The sequence below is a fragment of the Manduca sexta genome, chromosome 10 (assembly GCF_014839805.1).
Source record: "Manduca sexta isolate Smith_Timp_Sample1 chromosome 10, JHU_Msex_v1.0, whole genome shotgun sequence".
Taxonomy (NCBI): Eukaryota; Metazoa; Arthropoda; class Insecta; order Lepidoptera; family Sphingidae; genus Manduca; species Manduca sexta.
Window position 1 is genome coordinate 6,087,232 of NC_051124.1, and position 17,343 is coordinate 6,104,574.

The following is a 17,343-nucleotide window of genomic DNA, read 5'->3' on the forward strand; positions in this document are numbered from 1 at the left end:
TGGTTAAGATAATCAATTATAATAATTATTTGCAATAACAACAATATGATTATGTATCTATTTCCGTGCATGGAAAGGTTGCTCGAAACATAAGACCGCCAATTGTAAAAAAATATCTTACATTACATCTTTATGTTGTTTCTTTTATGTAACAATTTTAATTTTATTCATAGCAATATATTAAAGTAATATTACTATTAGGTGAAGTATAATAATCATTACTATTTTACTTATCGGGAATATTGTTGGAAAACAGTCATCTTTTACTTGCGTTAATTAAACGTGTGGTTTATGCATTTCTCCTCAAAATGTAAAGAACGAATATATGTATTTGGTGTAGGATTCCAATCACGTCGCCCAATATTCTCAATTCATTTTGCCTTGGCTTTTAAATTTTTTGGTAATCTAAAAAAATATTCTAATTTCACTTAGTTTGTCGTTCTGGATAATACAATATTGATGTGTGCTCTAACATTCTTTCAAAGACAAAAACCGTAACTGATAAACGGGCGTCTGTTAAAATATCGATATCAATAATTTCTAAACAAATCCACCCATCCCTAAGCTCGTGTGTAAACAAACATAATGATTTTAATGGATATAAATCACGCCTAAAAGGGTTCAAAGCTTATCAAACAAGATCCACATATAATTTTAATTGATAAAAACACATCCAAAAAGTAAATATACAAAGATATTTACTAATTTTCGGTAAAAACAGTTACTAACCTATGAAAAGATATTTCGGGGGTCTTTCTTGCGTAAATTCGATTTGCATCCTTTCACACAACACTGAGTCATTTTCGAAACTTAACAAATACACTAATAAACACACTGAACAATTGAGAATATGATTATATTACTTTAAATTCAATATTTAATAAGATTTGTTTACATCGTCTGACACTACATGTACTCGCTGACTGGGCTGCAATAAATGGCGTTTCTGCCGCAAGGCAGTCCCAGTGTGTTGAAGTAAACGAAATAGTGCCATATTCGAAGAAAGCAATTATTTTTGTCTTTTTTTTGCGTTCCGAATAAGCTTTGAGTAAAAGAGATAGACATATATATTGACAATTCTGCGTCGATTAACCTAACATAAATATAACTTATTCATATAGCTAACTTTTGAGGCCTGTCCTCTTTATATTTAGTCATTGATTTTTTGTCATACATAGTTTGACTGCGAGTGCCCTATCTAAAAACCCTTGAAAGTAGTTCTGTGATAAAACCAAAGCATTACATTGTTAGCATTGTTGGATAAAATGTTGTTAGACAGATGGCTCTCGGGAAGGTGAAGGGACAGTATTAAAGGTTATCGGTTGTATTGTAGAAGCGGGGACGGAGAGGGCGTGGTGGGCGCCGGGTCGCGCGTGTACCGCGCGTATGCGGGCGGCGCCAGTCTGCCGCGCGGTGCGCATCACCCGCCCGCCGAGCCGCATGCTGGTCTCGCCGCCGGACACGTCATCGGACACGCCGCCTCGCTCGCCGCCGGACACGCGAAGCAGGTCGCCGTGGTGGGGCCGCACCCTCGTCCACATCACCCTGGTACGTCTACTTCTCATACCACGTGCCTTTTTATGTTTAATTCTGAATTTTATCCTAAACCTTTGTTTGCTTTTAGGTGCCCAGTCGCGGATCACTATAACGAGCGTGCCCCCGATCAGTCCACAGAGCCAGATGTCTATCGTGAGTGAAGTTTGTGTTCCATTTTATACGATCTACAGTGCGTTTTGGACTGAGTTCGTAAATGTTTGTGGTTCGACGATCACAATCTTAATTTTGTTCATGCCGTCCGGAACAGTCTGCCGGTATAATAAGGTGTCCTCTGCTTGCGCATCAGCGGGTTCCAACCGTGATTACGGTATATCATATCGTAAATAAATTTGGTCGATTAACTAAATCAGGCTACAGATGATTATGAGTCCAAGAAACAAGTTAAAGTTTGAATCTATAAAAATACTTCCTTATTTTTAGGGCGACGGAATCTACCCTCATTTTTCACATCAACATTATCAGATGTATCAACAACATTTCCGCGCAACACAGCATGATAGCCGCGCTACACCATCTCCTTATACCAGGTATGTTATATTTTAAAATGGGCAATTGACAGTATTATTATGTAAAGGCATATTGTTACTTCGTGGTTATTCATGAGCTCTGTTAAAATATTATAATATAATTGGGTTGCACAGTATGATAATGTATAATTTTGACGCAGATCATTGGAAGCGGAGGGGTGCGAGGCGCCGACTCCGCCGCTAGAGTTACGGCGGCCTCCATCCGCACGCGTCCCGCGCCCCGCCCACTCGCCGCGCCAACCTGTCGGCGAGGAACTGCGTAAGTTTTAATTAATCGTATAAATTTCGTCCCCAGATTCACATTTATCGTTCCACCATTTGTACGCTGTTAATCGTATACTAAATTGAGTTTTATTTTATATATAATATAATAAAGTACTTCTTAGGTTTGCATACCTTAAAGACGACGCACGGCTTAAAATGGAGGTTATAGACATGGCATGAAATTGTGCATTGGGGTCTTTTAATAACTTAAGTGAAGGAACTAAAGGAATATCATCAAATTCTAGGATTTAACGCAACACGCGTGGTGGTGCGATCTCCACCGCCGGCGCACGGGCTGGCGCCGGCCGGCTTGGCCCCCGTGGCCGCCGCCGGCCTGGCGCCCGTGGCCGCCGCGCCCGCCGCGCCGCACGCACCCGCCGCGCCGCACGCGCCGCTCGCGCCGCACGCGCTGCACAGTGCGCACGCGCTGCACGGCCGCCCGCTGGCGCACGTGGCGCGCATGGCGGGCGCGCTGCCGCCCGCAGGCCCGCCCGGCCCGCCGCACGCCTCTCAGGTTCCGCGCGAGGCCGACTCGCTGCAGATGCTGCTCAGGGTGAGTGTCTCTTTGGATGCGCCGATATTTGCATATAGACACGAGTATCACCTGTTGCTTTTTCATTGCAGCGGTACCCGGTCATGTGGCAGGGGCTATTGGCGCTGAAAAACGACTCGGCCGCGGTGCAGATGCACTTCGTGGGCGGTAACCCTAACGTAGCAGCCGATACGCTGTCGCGCCACGGTAACACGCCGCTGCTACGCATCGCTCAGCGCATGCGTCTTGAACCACAACAGCTCGACCAGGTGCACCGCAAGATGAAAGTAAGCAGTTATTTTCTTGAAAAATTTATATTATATCAAAAATATATCTACGAGGAGTGGGAGCGAATTAACAGTTTTATTATAATAAGTCTTATTTTAATATCTAACATTACCGTAAACATAAAAAATCATTATGTACCAAGATGTTGTAAATTTACTTAAGATGTTCATTGATAGTATAAATAGTAATGTTTTGAATATTGATTTTTGTAAGTAAATGTATTTTATTGAATAGATGGAGAACGAACATTGTATGTTGCTCGCGCTGCCGTGCGGCCGCGACCACATGGACGTGTTGCAGCAGTCCACCAACTTGACCGCTGGCTTCATCACTTACCTGCAACGCAAGCAGGCCGCCGGCATCGTCAACATCGCTCCACCCGGCCACCAACAGGTATTTATTCTACCTTATATTGGATGAGCTTATGAGCAAGTGGATCTCAATGTTTTATTTAAGTAATATGTGTGTTGCCACAGTAATTACAATGAGTGTAACCTGTGCAGGCGATGTTCACGGTGCACATCTTCCCGTCGTGCGACTTTGCCAACGAAAATCTAAACCGCATCGCGCCCGACTTGATGCATCGCGTTGCTGACATTGCGCACCTGCTAATAGTCATCGCCACCGTGTGAGCCTTGACCACGGTCGTCAACTCGGACAAACAACACTCGTCTCGGTGTCTGCATGTCACTATGATGATGCAGCTTACTTCACTAAGGACTTAACTACTCCAAATGCGAAATCGTGTTTGTGAGTATCATACTGAAATGTAACGCAAAACACCTAAACGGTCGTTCGAATATTTATAATAAACGCATTGTAAATATGGCCAGGTTGTGAAAACTTTTGTAATCATTAATTTTATCTTAGCAATCGATCGACCTGGTAAGAAAATTAGATGACAGAAATTATCTTCCAGAATAATGAAAGTTGGTAGGAATTGAGTTATGATACCTCTGCGAAGCTGACGTGTTGTCGTTGAGAGATTGTATTATTTATATGAAGCCGGGCTGCGCCGCGGTCCGCGTCGCGGTCCGCGCCCGGTCCGCTAACGACCCTTCACTCGAGTAAGTGCTAGATGTAAGACATAGCTTATTTGTATGATACTTTTGTTATGGTCGACTGGGCTCGACGCTATTCGGAGTTTAAATTTATAAAAAATATTATACTAAACTGCAAAGTCACTCGATAAAAATATATTTAATTTTGGGTTCCGATTAGATGAGCGGCAATCTATCGAGCATTTTTTATTGTTAGTGTAAATTGTTATTTTGTTTTAAGCGATTAGGTCTAAAATAATTTAAATTCTGTAAATATCGAATCTATTCGTACTAAAATTCGGTTTTGTTTAAGTCATTACGGTAGGTAATGGAAAACTCATGAATACTGGGTCGAATGATTACGTCTTATTTGTAAAAATATCATAGGTAGGTAATTAATAATTTTAAATTAAGGAAAAATACACATGGAAAATAAACTGTGATTCTGACTTAAATGTAGACTGTAGGTAGTCTTACGGAGCACACAGAACAGTGTGTGACTTGCGACCGGCGGCGACCGACCTCGCTCGCGGCGTCTACTCTCTACACCGTTCGATTTAACCCTCCTGATGTATTCATTTTTGTTCTCTTTGTATATAATAAGCCGAGCACATAAACTTTATTTCACAGCCCTACTGTTTCCAAGCATAAATATTGCATACGTTTATATATATCCAATCTTTAAATATAAATATGAAAAAATAATCCTAATGATTAAATTATACTTTTTTTCCCCTACGCGAGTTATCTTCTTACCTTATAACAGTCCATTTGATTGTGATGTATGTGAGTAATGTTCAAGTGTTTTATATGACATTTAATACTGTTAGAAGGTACGTAGTTTGAGGTCTGGCGTGGCGGCGACGTTTATAGCTAAATACATACTATGATAGTATATCCTTTGAGGTTATTGTCAATGTGATATAAGTCGATCGGTATTCAAAAACATTCCTCGAAAGCCTTAATGGTGATTCTCTAAATAAAAATGAATGCGTTTGGTGTTCGCAATGGCAGTGTTATGAGCCAGTAATGGTCAGCGTTGCCGCCTCGCTGTCACTGTTCGGCAGAGTGCCATACTCTCGCTCACGACGTAAGAATATCGCGTCCGCCTACGTTTGACGCAACCGGATCTCATGGCCGCTCCGGTCGCGGCTCGCCGCAACAGTTTTTCTCTTTGTACTGCCATCCTCATTTGCCGCTACTGCACGTTATTGTTTAATCACCTTAAATATATTATGTTTGTATAGATAACAATTTTTATATTTTGTAGATTGAGTCGCTTTCAACCGTTTTGTTCTTCTCTTTATAGTATAAAGGTAAATGTTTTAACACAGTCTAACAATATTGTACTTCTCATATGAAAATTATTTTTTAGTATTGTTCAGCATAAATTTTTGGATAATGGCATTTTAGTAACATTGCACGTATAGTTAGATTATGGTGCGACGGTTCTGTCGTACGTAAAATCAAAGTACAAAATATTTTATGTATTGTAATTTTATAATGTACGATAGAAAATAATAACACGTGTAATATTGATTTTAAGATTAAATTAGGATGTATATGTAATATTATATTGTTTGTCATGTTTCCGTCGCAAACAGTTTTCGACTTGGCTAAGAGAAACACTTAACGAACTCGTCACTTCGTCCATTAATTTTAACATACTTTATAATTTTATTAGTAAACAGATGCCCATTGATGTATGTTCTATATTTATTATAATTTGGATTCCTTGTAAAGGAACTCAATGTAAATAGGTACATAAGGTCTCCTAAAATATAGTGGAAATCACGTCAAATATTAAGACTTCATTAAAAATATAAGTAATAAATGAGGAATATAAATGATTATATTCCAGTCAAAAAAGTATTTACGTATTCATTGTAATATACAAGGATGTAGCCATTGACAAAACATTGTTTCAAACAATGTGATAGTTCTGATTTTTGTTTGGTACGAGTATAGTATCAGTAATCTAGAAGTCACAACAGTCGAAGGTGTTGAAAACCTCTTTTAATGGTTTGTTACCTAATTTAATCGGTTTCCTAAATCCACAAATTAAGGTTTAGGATAACGATTGACTAGTGTAAAAAATGCCTCTCCACAAGTTTTAGTTGATGGTTACATCTTGTGGTCTACGTTATCGAAATGTCAATTACTAATATTTAACATTCTGGAAAATCCATTCTTAAAAAATATTGTTATTCTAAGCTGATGAGATAAAATTGATTCTTTGAATGATTAATGACATAAGCTGTTTCAATCCTAAAAATGTAAAACTAACTATACGTGAGAAGTATAATATAGTTTTATTGGTTTATTTATTACTTGGATTCAAGTTAGAGTCAGATTCCATTTCGGGGTGTCCTCAATAACGGGGCTCATTGAGGAGGCCGCGACGTCGGGTCTGTCCGCGTCACTCGAGGCCGGAGTGGTCACATGAGGATGGAATGGTTACGTGTTCTAGTTGCGTTCCGACGGCGGCTGTTGTCCACGTGTGAGATGATAGAGTTTTAATATTTTGTAAAATAACATTTGATCTCAAGTGTGCAGCAAATGTGAAAGTGAGAGTTACGATTGTCGATAAACACAACAGGCGCTTTCGGACGCGAACTGCTTCTGTACTCGCCGTTGGTTTTGTTCTGACAGTGTATGGATAGCAAGAAATTGTGATCATAATTATAGTTTAACTGCTAGATTGTATAAGTAATTGTATATTTTGTACATATTAAAATAGTATTGTATCTTACTTCCTCCCTTTATCCAAACAACCCAGACTCGTGTGTGTTATGTACCTCCTACCAATACTATTAAAAAAAATATTACACAAAAGTGTATTTATTTTTAGTTTTGTAACACTCGTTTTCCAATGATTTTTATGATACTCAATAATTAAGTGACTTAAAGATACATAATAAAAAACATGAAAAATTAAGGATTATTTATTCATTACATAACAGCTTTAACATAAGACTAGTGTGTCATTTGTGTCTTTGGGGACATAATGTTTTCATAAACTATAACAACACAAATAAGTGCCGATACATAGTATTTTCATGTGCATTGTCAGGACAGTGGTTTAATATTAACAATTTTCATTGTGGACTAGTAACTTACAAAATATGTATGGTGAATGTACCATAACCCGCCACGTTGTCGTATATAGCTGATTAATTTATTTGCCTTGTATTATCGAGAAGGCAGAAACCTATTTGCAAACTCTAATAGTTCGGTATTAGAATTATTGATTCCCATCTGTACATAATTTTGATATCTACCCTTGTGACCGTCAATCTGACTAGATAATAGGTATAGGTATTTTATGACGAGGACGGATGTTTTCACTATACATTTCAGGTTTAACTGGTCGCTAAGTTAAGTAATAAGTAGGTATGGGTACTTTAGCCATCGATGAATTCATAACCGTAAGTTGTTTCAAATATTATTTGCCGATATCGTTGATATACTTCAGTGCTAAAAGTCAAAAGTACTAAGGTAACAAACAAAAAAAAATACAATCGAATTGAGCACCTCTTCCTTTTTTTGGAAGTCGTTTAATATAAAAATGTTAGGAGTGACTTTAATGTTATAAATGGGTGTACAAATTCGACTTAAAACAAGGGTAATAAAAATTAGTGCAAATTTCGAATTGAGAAAACTTGATGCCTGTGCTTGAATTTTATATTCGATGTACCTAGAGACTCCTCAAGAATTATTAAGTTCTCTTTATCCTAGTTAGACAGGTTTTATTATTGCTCATATTATCGATTATCCTTTCAGAAAGAATGACAAATTAAATTATCGTTTTACCCTAAGTAATTAATAAATTAATATAATTCTTCAAATAAGGTTAATATTTAATAATTATTATTGACAGGTATTTAAATAAAACTGTTTCCGCCAACAATGACATGATGAATATAATATTAATCAAAGGAGCGAAAGGAATTTTTAAACGACAGCTGTCTTAAAGATAATTCAGTATGTATGTAGTAACAGTGGTTAGTGGCTAATTGACTGATACATACTACATAGATTCTAAAATATTTTTTTTAGATTGATAGAAATTTAAGGAACATGCTGAATAACTTTAAGGTTCACAATTTGTAGGCTAAATTTGTTACGCGGATTAGAGCTGCCATTTCTGCTCGAGGTCCTATTTAAAATATTTATTTCGTACGAGATGACCCGGTGAGCTTCGTATCAACTACGCACTCTTAATAAAATAATGACCTATTTCCAAATTGATAATTTTCTGAAAAATATGGTCATAACTTAACACAACTTTTTTAATTTCTGAAACTATTGTTTTGCATTCCAACAAAACAGACCAAAGAGATCGCATCACATATTACAGCAATAAAACAGGCAAATTTCTGAACACATAAAAATATTTGTAAATTTTTTATTTCTAAAAAGACAACAGACATACAATGTTTAATTAACAGCTAGGAACATTTTGTATTGAAAAATTAAATTGTCTTTTTAGTAGATATTGCCCGTTACTTATTATTTGTTTCTCACAGTTTAAACCTTCTCTAGTCTTCCACAAAAATTCAAATCCAAAAATAGACAACTCAGTCCAGGCGTTCTAGAATTTTAGCGAGACTAACGAACTGCAATTGATTTTTATATATCTAGATATATTATTTCTTATACATAATATTTCTATTAAACATAAAACATAAGCTTTCTCTATAATTAGAAGACGTACTACTTCAAAGATATTGTATTATGTATAATGTTTTCATTAAAGCGAAATAAATACTAATACTAGCCATGACGGATTCACTACGTAGGTACTAGTTACATGTAATTGTTGCTACATCTGTTTTTAATACAATGTTTATCTACTACCAAGAACTACAATCTGTTGTGAGTTGTAACCATAGGTTTACATATTATAATTATCGATCACGCCTTATGTATGTGAGAGGCGGGACGGCGGCGCAGGTGCCAATCTCTACGACCACTGGAGTAAAATAAAAGTTAGTGTAGTTGCTAAAGGAAGATATCCGTTCAACGCGTTAAATATCAAATTCACCAACAGTGTTGATGAATCTAATGTTTTATGAGTGTGCCAGATGCATAGTGGTCCAATTATTCGTAAATTTGTCATGAAGAAGCGCAAAGTTGCCCAATCGTGTAAAAATGCGAAGATGCAAAAAAAAAACTGCCCCCAATTTTAGAATTACTGATTTGAAATGTTATCTCGAACTAATTTTTTCGCCTCAAAGCGTCAAAAAAGACATCAAAAAAGCAATTATAATGCCTTTCGAAATAGCCTTAATTGCGAATAGTCTCCATTCGCAATTTTTGGTCGTCTCGACAACCTACGAGAAGGTCTAAATTGCGAAAAATCGCCTAATCTAGCAACATTGGTCACCAATGTTGCGTGTACACTGTTACGTACGTGCGTATTTTGTAATTTGTACTATACCTAAACAAATGGTACCTACATTTTATAGATTCCATAGATAACGTTACCAATGCGCAAATCATTGATGCTTTCAGTAGAGTTAAAACTTAATGCATTGATTTATGGAAGTCTGGTTTTCGCCATTATGGATGGATTTTAGGTATCATTAAATTTGCTTTATACTTAATTACTTACATCAATTGTTTAATTCCCTAAATAAGGTTCACTCTCGTGTTCATCTTCGTTCTTCACAGCTGTGGCACGACAAAGCCGTTTGTACAAAATTTTATTGAGCTCAAGTTTATGCCAAGGCGTAGGTGACACAGTTTACCTGTCAAGTACCATTCTGACCTAAAACCCTCAGCTAAAACCTTTATTCTGTCATTTACGCATGCGCCTTAGCGTATACGGCTCTTTTACGGAAGGTCATAAAATAAGTAAGTAGGTAGATATATGATACCCATACTATATTTTGAGACATTGCAAGTCAGTTTGGTATATTTAAATAAGAATGTAATACCTATGTATTATTATACAATCACTAAGGCCATTTTTTGAAATTATACGGTACTACCATAATAGACATCCTATCTCAGATTTCTCCAACTGTACCTACTGTACCATATTAAATTATCTACAGTAAGTACCTATCTAAATCATCTACGTACCAATACGATCTAAGTTTAAAGATGTTGAACATTTTTTATTGCTGTACCTACATTAGGTAATAAATAAAATTGATAAATTAACAGCCTTGTTTCACCATAAGGTCTGCTAGTCTGAAAATTCTAAGCCAACCAAATAGTTCTGGTTGTTGTTGGGGCGCCACCGTAGCTGCGCCGTTGTTTTCGGTCGGATTTCGCACCTCGTTGTTCACAGAGTGCGTGGGCGACTTTTTTTCGTTCTTCTGACTCGCTGGAGATTTGTTGATTGCCGGTGAAGTCATTCTGAAAATACGAAAATAAAAATACTACTTACTTTAAAGCGGTCCTTCAAACTAGAGCCCGCAAAAAAATATCCTTACCTAATTAAGTTTGGGTTTGGATCCGTTATTTTGGATAACGATAGACCGTAATTAAAATATATATGTTACATTTATATATTATTGGCTCTATAGTATGTAGTGATGTTACGCAGTTCGCAACGTAATTCACAGATACTAAAATAATAAACAAAATTGCGTAGGTTTAACTGTTTACCTACGCATGTAGGTTAAAATAAAACTATAATGTTAAATTGTAAACATTGGCACGCGTGAGTTTAATTCGTAGATTACAAACATGATAGAAGTCGAATTATCTCCAAGGATTTTACATTAAACGGTGTTAATTTTACGTACTTACATATTACTGTTATCTGGCAAATAAAGCGAGTTTTGATCTGGCTCTACTTCTACATGACACTAAGATAAGTGGGCATAGATTCAAGACATTTTATTTATTACGACTTGAGGTTAAAATTTTAATCAAATGATTATGATATCAAGTGAGCTGTGCGACTGGTTGAAATAAGTATTTAAACACCATTTGGCATTTTTTTTATTTTAAATAAATTTCAATATTATTTATAATAACATAATATTATTAGGTAAAATAAAAACAAATATAAGTATTTTAACCTAACCCTATACTAATTCGTACTGTCATAGCCGTGCAGTCCCAGTATTCAAGAACAAGAAAGGTACTTAGATAAGTACCTATTTATTTTACAATGTCACAGTGAAAACCAGTTTTTAGTTTAAACGTGTTTTGACTAGTCTTCTAATCAGGTCTAGGTCATTACGTTATGATTATACGAGTACGTGGGCTTTATTGATAAACTTGAATTGCTCGTTGCTAAATGTATTATTGAAATAATACATTTAGCATGGATGTGTGCATCAGATTATAATTAATGATGCTTTAATTTATGTTGCATATCATGGCATGTCTTATATGAAATGTCATACAAGAATATAACACAAAAACCTTTTATTTGTATATAGAGGTATCTTAATGACTGTTCTTTAAGTTTAAATGCACATATTATGAGGGACTTATTGATACTTTGATAATTTCCTAGACATTTGACGCTATTGATTTAACAAAAACGAGGGGCGTTGACCCTTTACCGCTTCGGTAAGTATAATTATCGATGTAATACGACAAAAAATCATTCAGCTTTTAATTGTAGAATGATTTTATATCGTCCAACACTAAATTTAAATATTTTTTTTACTTTACATCAGCATCATCAGTCAAATTTGCAGGTTCTCATTGTCGAATCAATATGTAAGTATTAGTGCAAAAAACTTTAAGAAAAACATGTTTTTTCATGCAGCAGTTTTATTAAGTTTAATACACTTTAAATCCTAATTGTTGTTACTCAATCATATAATGTTGTACTTACCTACTTTATAATAATAAATAAAATGTTATGACATTTTAAATGTAAAATTTTAAAAGATATAGGTATATTATTATATTACCTAATATTACAAAAATGTTATTTAAGTAGGTAAGTGCTTGGTTACATAAGAATGCGGCATAATTTGTGTCAACTGCAGTATTGTCATAAACACAACACAAGTGGTCGTAACAAAAAACGATTAAGTACTTACATTATTAGTAAAGTGATACTAATAATTTGATTTGGTAGAAGGGACGCATCGATTACGAGTTCTCTATTATGTACACTTACATGAATGTGGAACAGTCTTCTTAAACAAAATATTTCTTGTTATTTACGTATTTTTGCGGACCTTCGGTTATAAAATGGTAGCACGACTCACACCAGAATTCAATGTTAAATCAACTAGCACGCTTTAATTGGACGTTTAATATATTTTATTTGACTATCGTTTTGGGCGGGCGATCGCAGCGGGTGGAGACTCGCTAATGCCGCTCGTCGGTGCTCTGCGCCGCGCGCGGCGAGCTGCGCGTTTTTAGATATTAAACCATCATGTTAAATAGCAAGTTTGCTCTATTAATCTGCATAATATGCAATAAATATTCAACATACTAAAAGTGAATTATCTTTACCTCTTTTAATAACCTTATTCAATATTGACTACTTTAATCGTTAGAATATAAATAAGTAAGTACTATTTAAATATATATTTGTAGCTTAATTAACCACGTAACATCGGTGTAATTATCATTAATTTAGTGGTAGAAACAATGTTATGCGGTTTTTAAAGAAATTACTTTAAATTGAAGGAACTCTATAGTTATTTATTTACTACTAGCTTCCGCCCGCAGCTTCGCCCGCGTGGATTTCGGACTAAAAAAATGGAGGAGGTGCAATTTTACTAATTGCATTTTTGGCATCAGTATCGATCCCTAATCACCCCCTGATAGTTATTTTGGAAATATATTTCATGTACAGAATTGACCTCTCTACAGATTTATTATAAGTATAGATTGCTGAAATTCATCGTATGCTTTAAGTAATGACAATGATGTTTTCATTACATATACGAATTGTCATTCATTGGTGTCCTTGAAGCTGTAAAACATCTTGTACAACAATTTAATAATTTTGTTAAATTATGTCAGTGTAGCCGTGCCATTGCTATGTCGCGTCATTAAACAGTTGTCAAGGTAACGTAGAGCGGGTCAATGCCAAGATGTCTCCTTTTCTAAGAATTTCTAAGAATTTGTATTTATGTTCCCTTTGCCAGTTTTTATTATTTTATAGTGCGGCTACCGTTTGGAAACGTAATTTTAAGGTAAGTGCATCACAAAGAGAAATTACCCGTGCTATTTCCTACACGACACGGCATTGCAATGCATCCCACATGAGTCTTGAGACAGAATCATGCCATGTTTTTACCGTGGTTAAATCCAAATAATGCCTTGTTTTAGCTTTAAAATAGTATAAAAATATAAACGCAATTGTTAAGGTGGTAAACTCAAGCAAGCACTAAGGCAGTGTTTTCTGCAGTAACAATAGGTTGGATTGCTGAGGGCTACAAGTTACTGTATTATAGAAAAGCGTTGTAATGTGACGCTTTACTGTTGTGGTTCGTACGGTCACTGAACTAACGGGAGGCTCATTATATTCCACCTAAGTTCTATCACAGAAATCGGCAACGCACCAGTTCTTCAGGGACTCAGTGGCAGAATATGTGTATAGCAACATTTATCACTGACCATTAAGTGATCAATCTGCTCGTGTATATATCTTCAGTTATCAAGAAACGGTAGCCTTGATGGTGGCACAGCGTAAAATACAATGTGCTGCTAAGGTTTATACTTATAAGGTATAAATTAAAAATAAGCATATGCATATGTATGTCATTAGCAAACGTTCTCGACTCTAGCTAGTCTCTTCACAGGGAATAGGCCTATCATTATTTTAAAATTATCGATATACGTGTATACTTTGTACTCAATGTTTAAAATAATTAAATAAATCCATCTACCGGTTATATGACATACTAAGTTAAAAGTAACCACGCCACTAAACAAAATCTTATAAACACGTGTTGAACAGCGAGTTAGCTACTAGATAAACAGTTTATGTAGAATTTTGCAGATGGCGCTGTGTGTTTAAAGCGTGGTTTTAATAAATAATAAAATAATTTATTAACTGCTATATTCGTGAGGAAACCTGCACATCTGAAAAGTTCTCTTTAGGAATTTCGAAGGTGTGTGCAGTCTACCAATCCGCAGTAGGCCAGCGTGGTGGACTAAGGCCTAATCCCTCTCAGTAGTGGAGGAGGCCCGTGCTCAGCAGTGGGCAAGTATAGAATACAGGGCTGATATTATTATTATTATATTACGCTTCTACAAAGGGTAGGGAATAATGCAACCACAGTATCCTAAAATATACGATAGAGTCTTATTGTAAACAGAACTGACTTGTAGTTGTAACAGTGTGTTTTCAGAAGATATATCTAGTACATACATACAAAACCTCGTGAATTATAGTTATCGAATGGTTAGGTGGAGGCCATTCTTAATCATAAACTGATTAAAGATAGCTTGTATCTGGAAGAGTTTCAGGATTCCACATACTTTTCCAGCAAAAATAAAATACTGTTTATGAATACTTGACAAGAATAATCAAGTTAAATATTAATAGATTGTTATACCGTATACCAACCCAGCTTAGCATGTGATCTATGCCATGTATACTAACGGGAAATGTGAGGGTGCAGGGATGTAGGTAATTTACATTTTAAAACGTTCGAGAAAGCTATCTGAGAGTGCTTAGAGCGACTTTCCGGTTGATTTATAGGCACAGGTAACTGCTAAAAAATTCAAATTTCTCACCGCAGTGTAGTTCTAATTTAAGTCGCCGGAGGCACTTGTTCAACTTTGCACCAGACCGCAATAACGGCTGCCACGCGTCCTGCTGCATTAAAACTTGTGTAATTAGTCTGTTTCATTGCAAACGTGAACTAATTTAAATCAGACTACATCACTACAGAAATTTTAAATAAAAAACGCGTGTTAGCGTCGTTTGTAATATAATTAATATTTGGTTCTATTCAAATTATCGGTTCAATGTAAAATTATATACATAGCTAGTTTGAGTGATTATTTAGTTTAATGTTATATCACTAATTGGTTAAAAGTAGAACTTTTGATATTATTCGCTGTGAATACCTACGATGCTGATTCGTATATCGTGAATACATTGCATCAGCTGGTTTGTACTCTCGAATCTACACTTTCAATTACTTACTATGTCAATTTTTACTTATGTTGTAAAAAATGAGATTAAAAATATGCATGTTGATAAAAATTAGAAAAGAGAATAATTCACTGTTCCCTTTATTTATCTTTCGGAATTTTCATTGAAAAGGTCTTCGAATTATGTTTTGATTAATTCAATTTACACATAAAATATAATATAGAACCTTTTAATCGTAAGCCAGCGAAACGTAAATGACATGAGATGATTTACTTATTAATTAATTTTCTTATTTATACCAGTAAGTATAACAGCTGATGTATAGTTTATAACGGACTTAGATTGCGGCTGTGTTGGTAATTTATGTGCGGTGTTGTTAACATCTGCCGTCTACATATTCAGGCTTGTAATACGAACTTAGTTTAAAACATGCTTCCAAATCGAAGCGGCATATTTACTGCCTAGAAATGGTATTTTCTTCAAAGCTTTCTTTTTCGCTATTGGAGATTGGAGTCTCAATAAATGCTTATAAGCATTCTATCACGCAACCTAGTTCTAAACACAATATTCTACCCTCTTCTGCATTTTTGAGCGAACATTACCGGGGTAATTCAACAACTAAATCACGGGATACCAATATGAAGTGATAATATGCTGTGGCGTTCCCTAATATGTAGTGAGATTTACGGAGTCCTAACTAACCCTTCATACTCCTTCTTTCTTTCCTTTAATGCAGTCCAAGGTGCAAAAATGATTTTATAATAATGGATGTAGAGTTGGCTGTGTATTTGATGTAATGTATGGGAGTCGCAACTCTAGCTATAATGAAACTCCAATGATGACACTGAATATATTATGTATTTCAAAACTCCAGAGTACGTTTAATACACAGAGGCGTAGGTACTTAGATGGTAATAGTAACAAATCGTAAGACGTACTAATTAAACAAAGACGCGCGTTGCTTTTATACGGGAGGTATGGTGTGACACAGCGTTCTCGCACAACTACGCACGTGCACTTACATAGCTGCGTAAGTGTGTGTGTCCCAACAATGGATAAAGATCACTTATATGTCCAAAGTAACCAACACGTTCGGTTGACATGTGTTATATTTTTTTAGAAATATAAAAATATTACCTATTTTATGAAAAAAAGCTAAGATGTTTTTATTACATAGATACGTTGTCTGAGCTCAATACTGGCAAGACGAAAGTAAGGTAATTGCCCGACCTAACAGCCAATGAGCGTGCGGCTCTAACGTTGTTACGTAACTGTCGATGTATATATATCCTTTTCTAACGAATGTATGTTGCATCTTTTTATTCCTTCTTTGAGTTAATTTGTAATTATATGTATAGGTACGTGAATATAGCAAATAGTGCGCCGTTTTTATGTGCCATTTTGTTAATGTATGATGCGTCTATTTGTAAAACGTCATTGAAAAAAGGAATGTTGTTTTAACAAAATAATATTGATTGTATAATGTATAGGTAAATTTTATGTGGTATATCTAGTTATATAAAATTATTTTTATTTACTGAGAAATAGAGTCTTATGCCATTTCTCACGAGCTTACCTCCTTGTACTTCTAAGTTGCCATCACTAGTATGTAGATTTAAGTTAATAACTTGCACCAGTATAACGTAATAGGCATTCACAACAGGTGTTTGCGATGCAGCGAAGGCATGCTCTACATGCATTTAATTAAGTTGGTGAGTTATTTGATCTGTTGGTAACGGGAACCGTATCTTCGATACGTTTAATATAATCTATTATAGGGTAAAAAGAAATAAATGATTTAATATAATATCTTAAGTTTTTTATTATGGCCTGCCTGAAAGTTTTTTTCTGAGCAAAACCCTCACTGGTTGTACTTTTTTTTAGTTCACTTGTTCTAATTGTGTGCCAAATCATCCAACCCAATGTAGGGGATTATATGTTAACTTCTAACAAATATACAAACATGCAAACATCTTACTTCAAAATTTTCAAAAATAAGGCTTTGAAAAAATTTCGTCGTTGTCAGACGTTTTAAAAACCATGCGTATAAATTCACCTATAGGCTTTGTTCCACTTTCAGAGGCTAGTAAA

General features: G+C 35.6%; 1 protein-coding gene and 1 long non-coding RNA gene across 2 annotated transcripts in view; one reads left to right on the top strand and one right to left on the bottom strand.

The window, feature by feature from the left end:
* The window catches only part of LOC115455794 (protein split ends), a 90,821-nt gene extending 83,675 nt beyond the window's left edge, over positions 1 to 7,146 (top strand). Inside the window, exons 11-19 of the mRNA XM_037437283.1 lie at positions 1,334 to 1,548; positions 1,625 to 1,689; positions 1,978 to 2,084; positions 2,225 to 2,319; positions 2,594 to 2,656; positions 2,834 to 2,901; positions 2,973 to 3,167; positions 3,403 to 3,561; positions 3,672 to 7,146. Of these exons, the coding sequence (XP_037293180.1) occupies positions 1,334 to 1,548; positions 1,625 to 1,689; positions 1,978 to 2,084; positions 2,225 to 2,319; positions 2,594 to 2,656; positions 2,834 to 2,901; positions 2,973 to 3,167; positions 3,403 to 3,561; positions 3,672 to 3,800 (1,096 nt within the window). The 3' untranslated portion in view covers positions 3,801 to 7,146. The remainder of the gene's footprint in view (positions 1 to 1,333; positions 1,549 to 1,624; positions 1,690 to 1,977; positions 2,085 to 2,224; positions 2,320 to 2,593; positions 2,657 to 2,833; positions 2,902 to 2,972; positions 3,168 to 3,402; positions 3,562 to 3,671) is intronic.
* Positions 7,140 to 12,547, bottom strand: LOC119188956. Its single transcript, XR_005112178.1, has 2 exons — positions 12,310 to 12,547; positions 7,140 to 10,577 (listed from the first exon to the last, which is right to left on the bottom strand). It is a non-coding gene; the product is annotated as an uncharacterized LOC119188956 (long non-coding RNA).
* Positions 12,548 to 17,343: the final 4,796 nt, after the last annotated feature.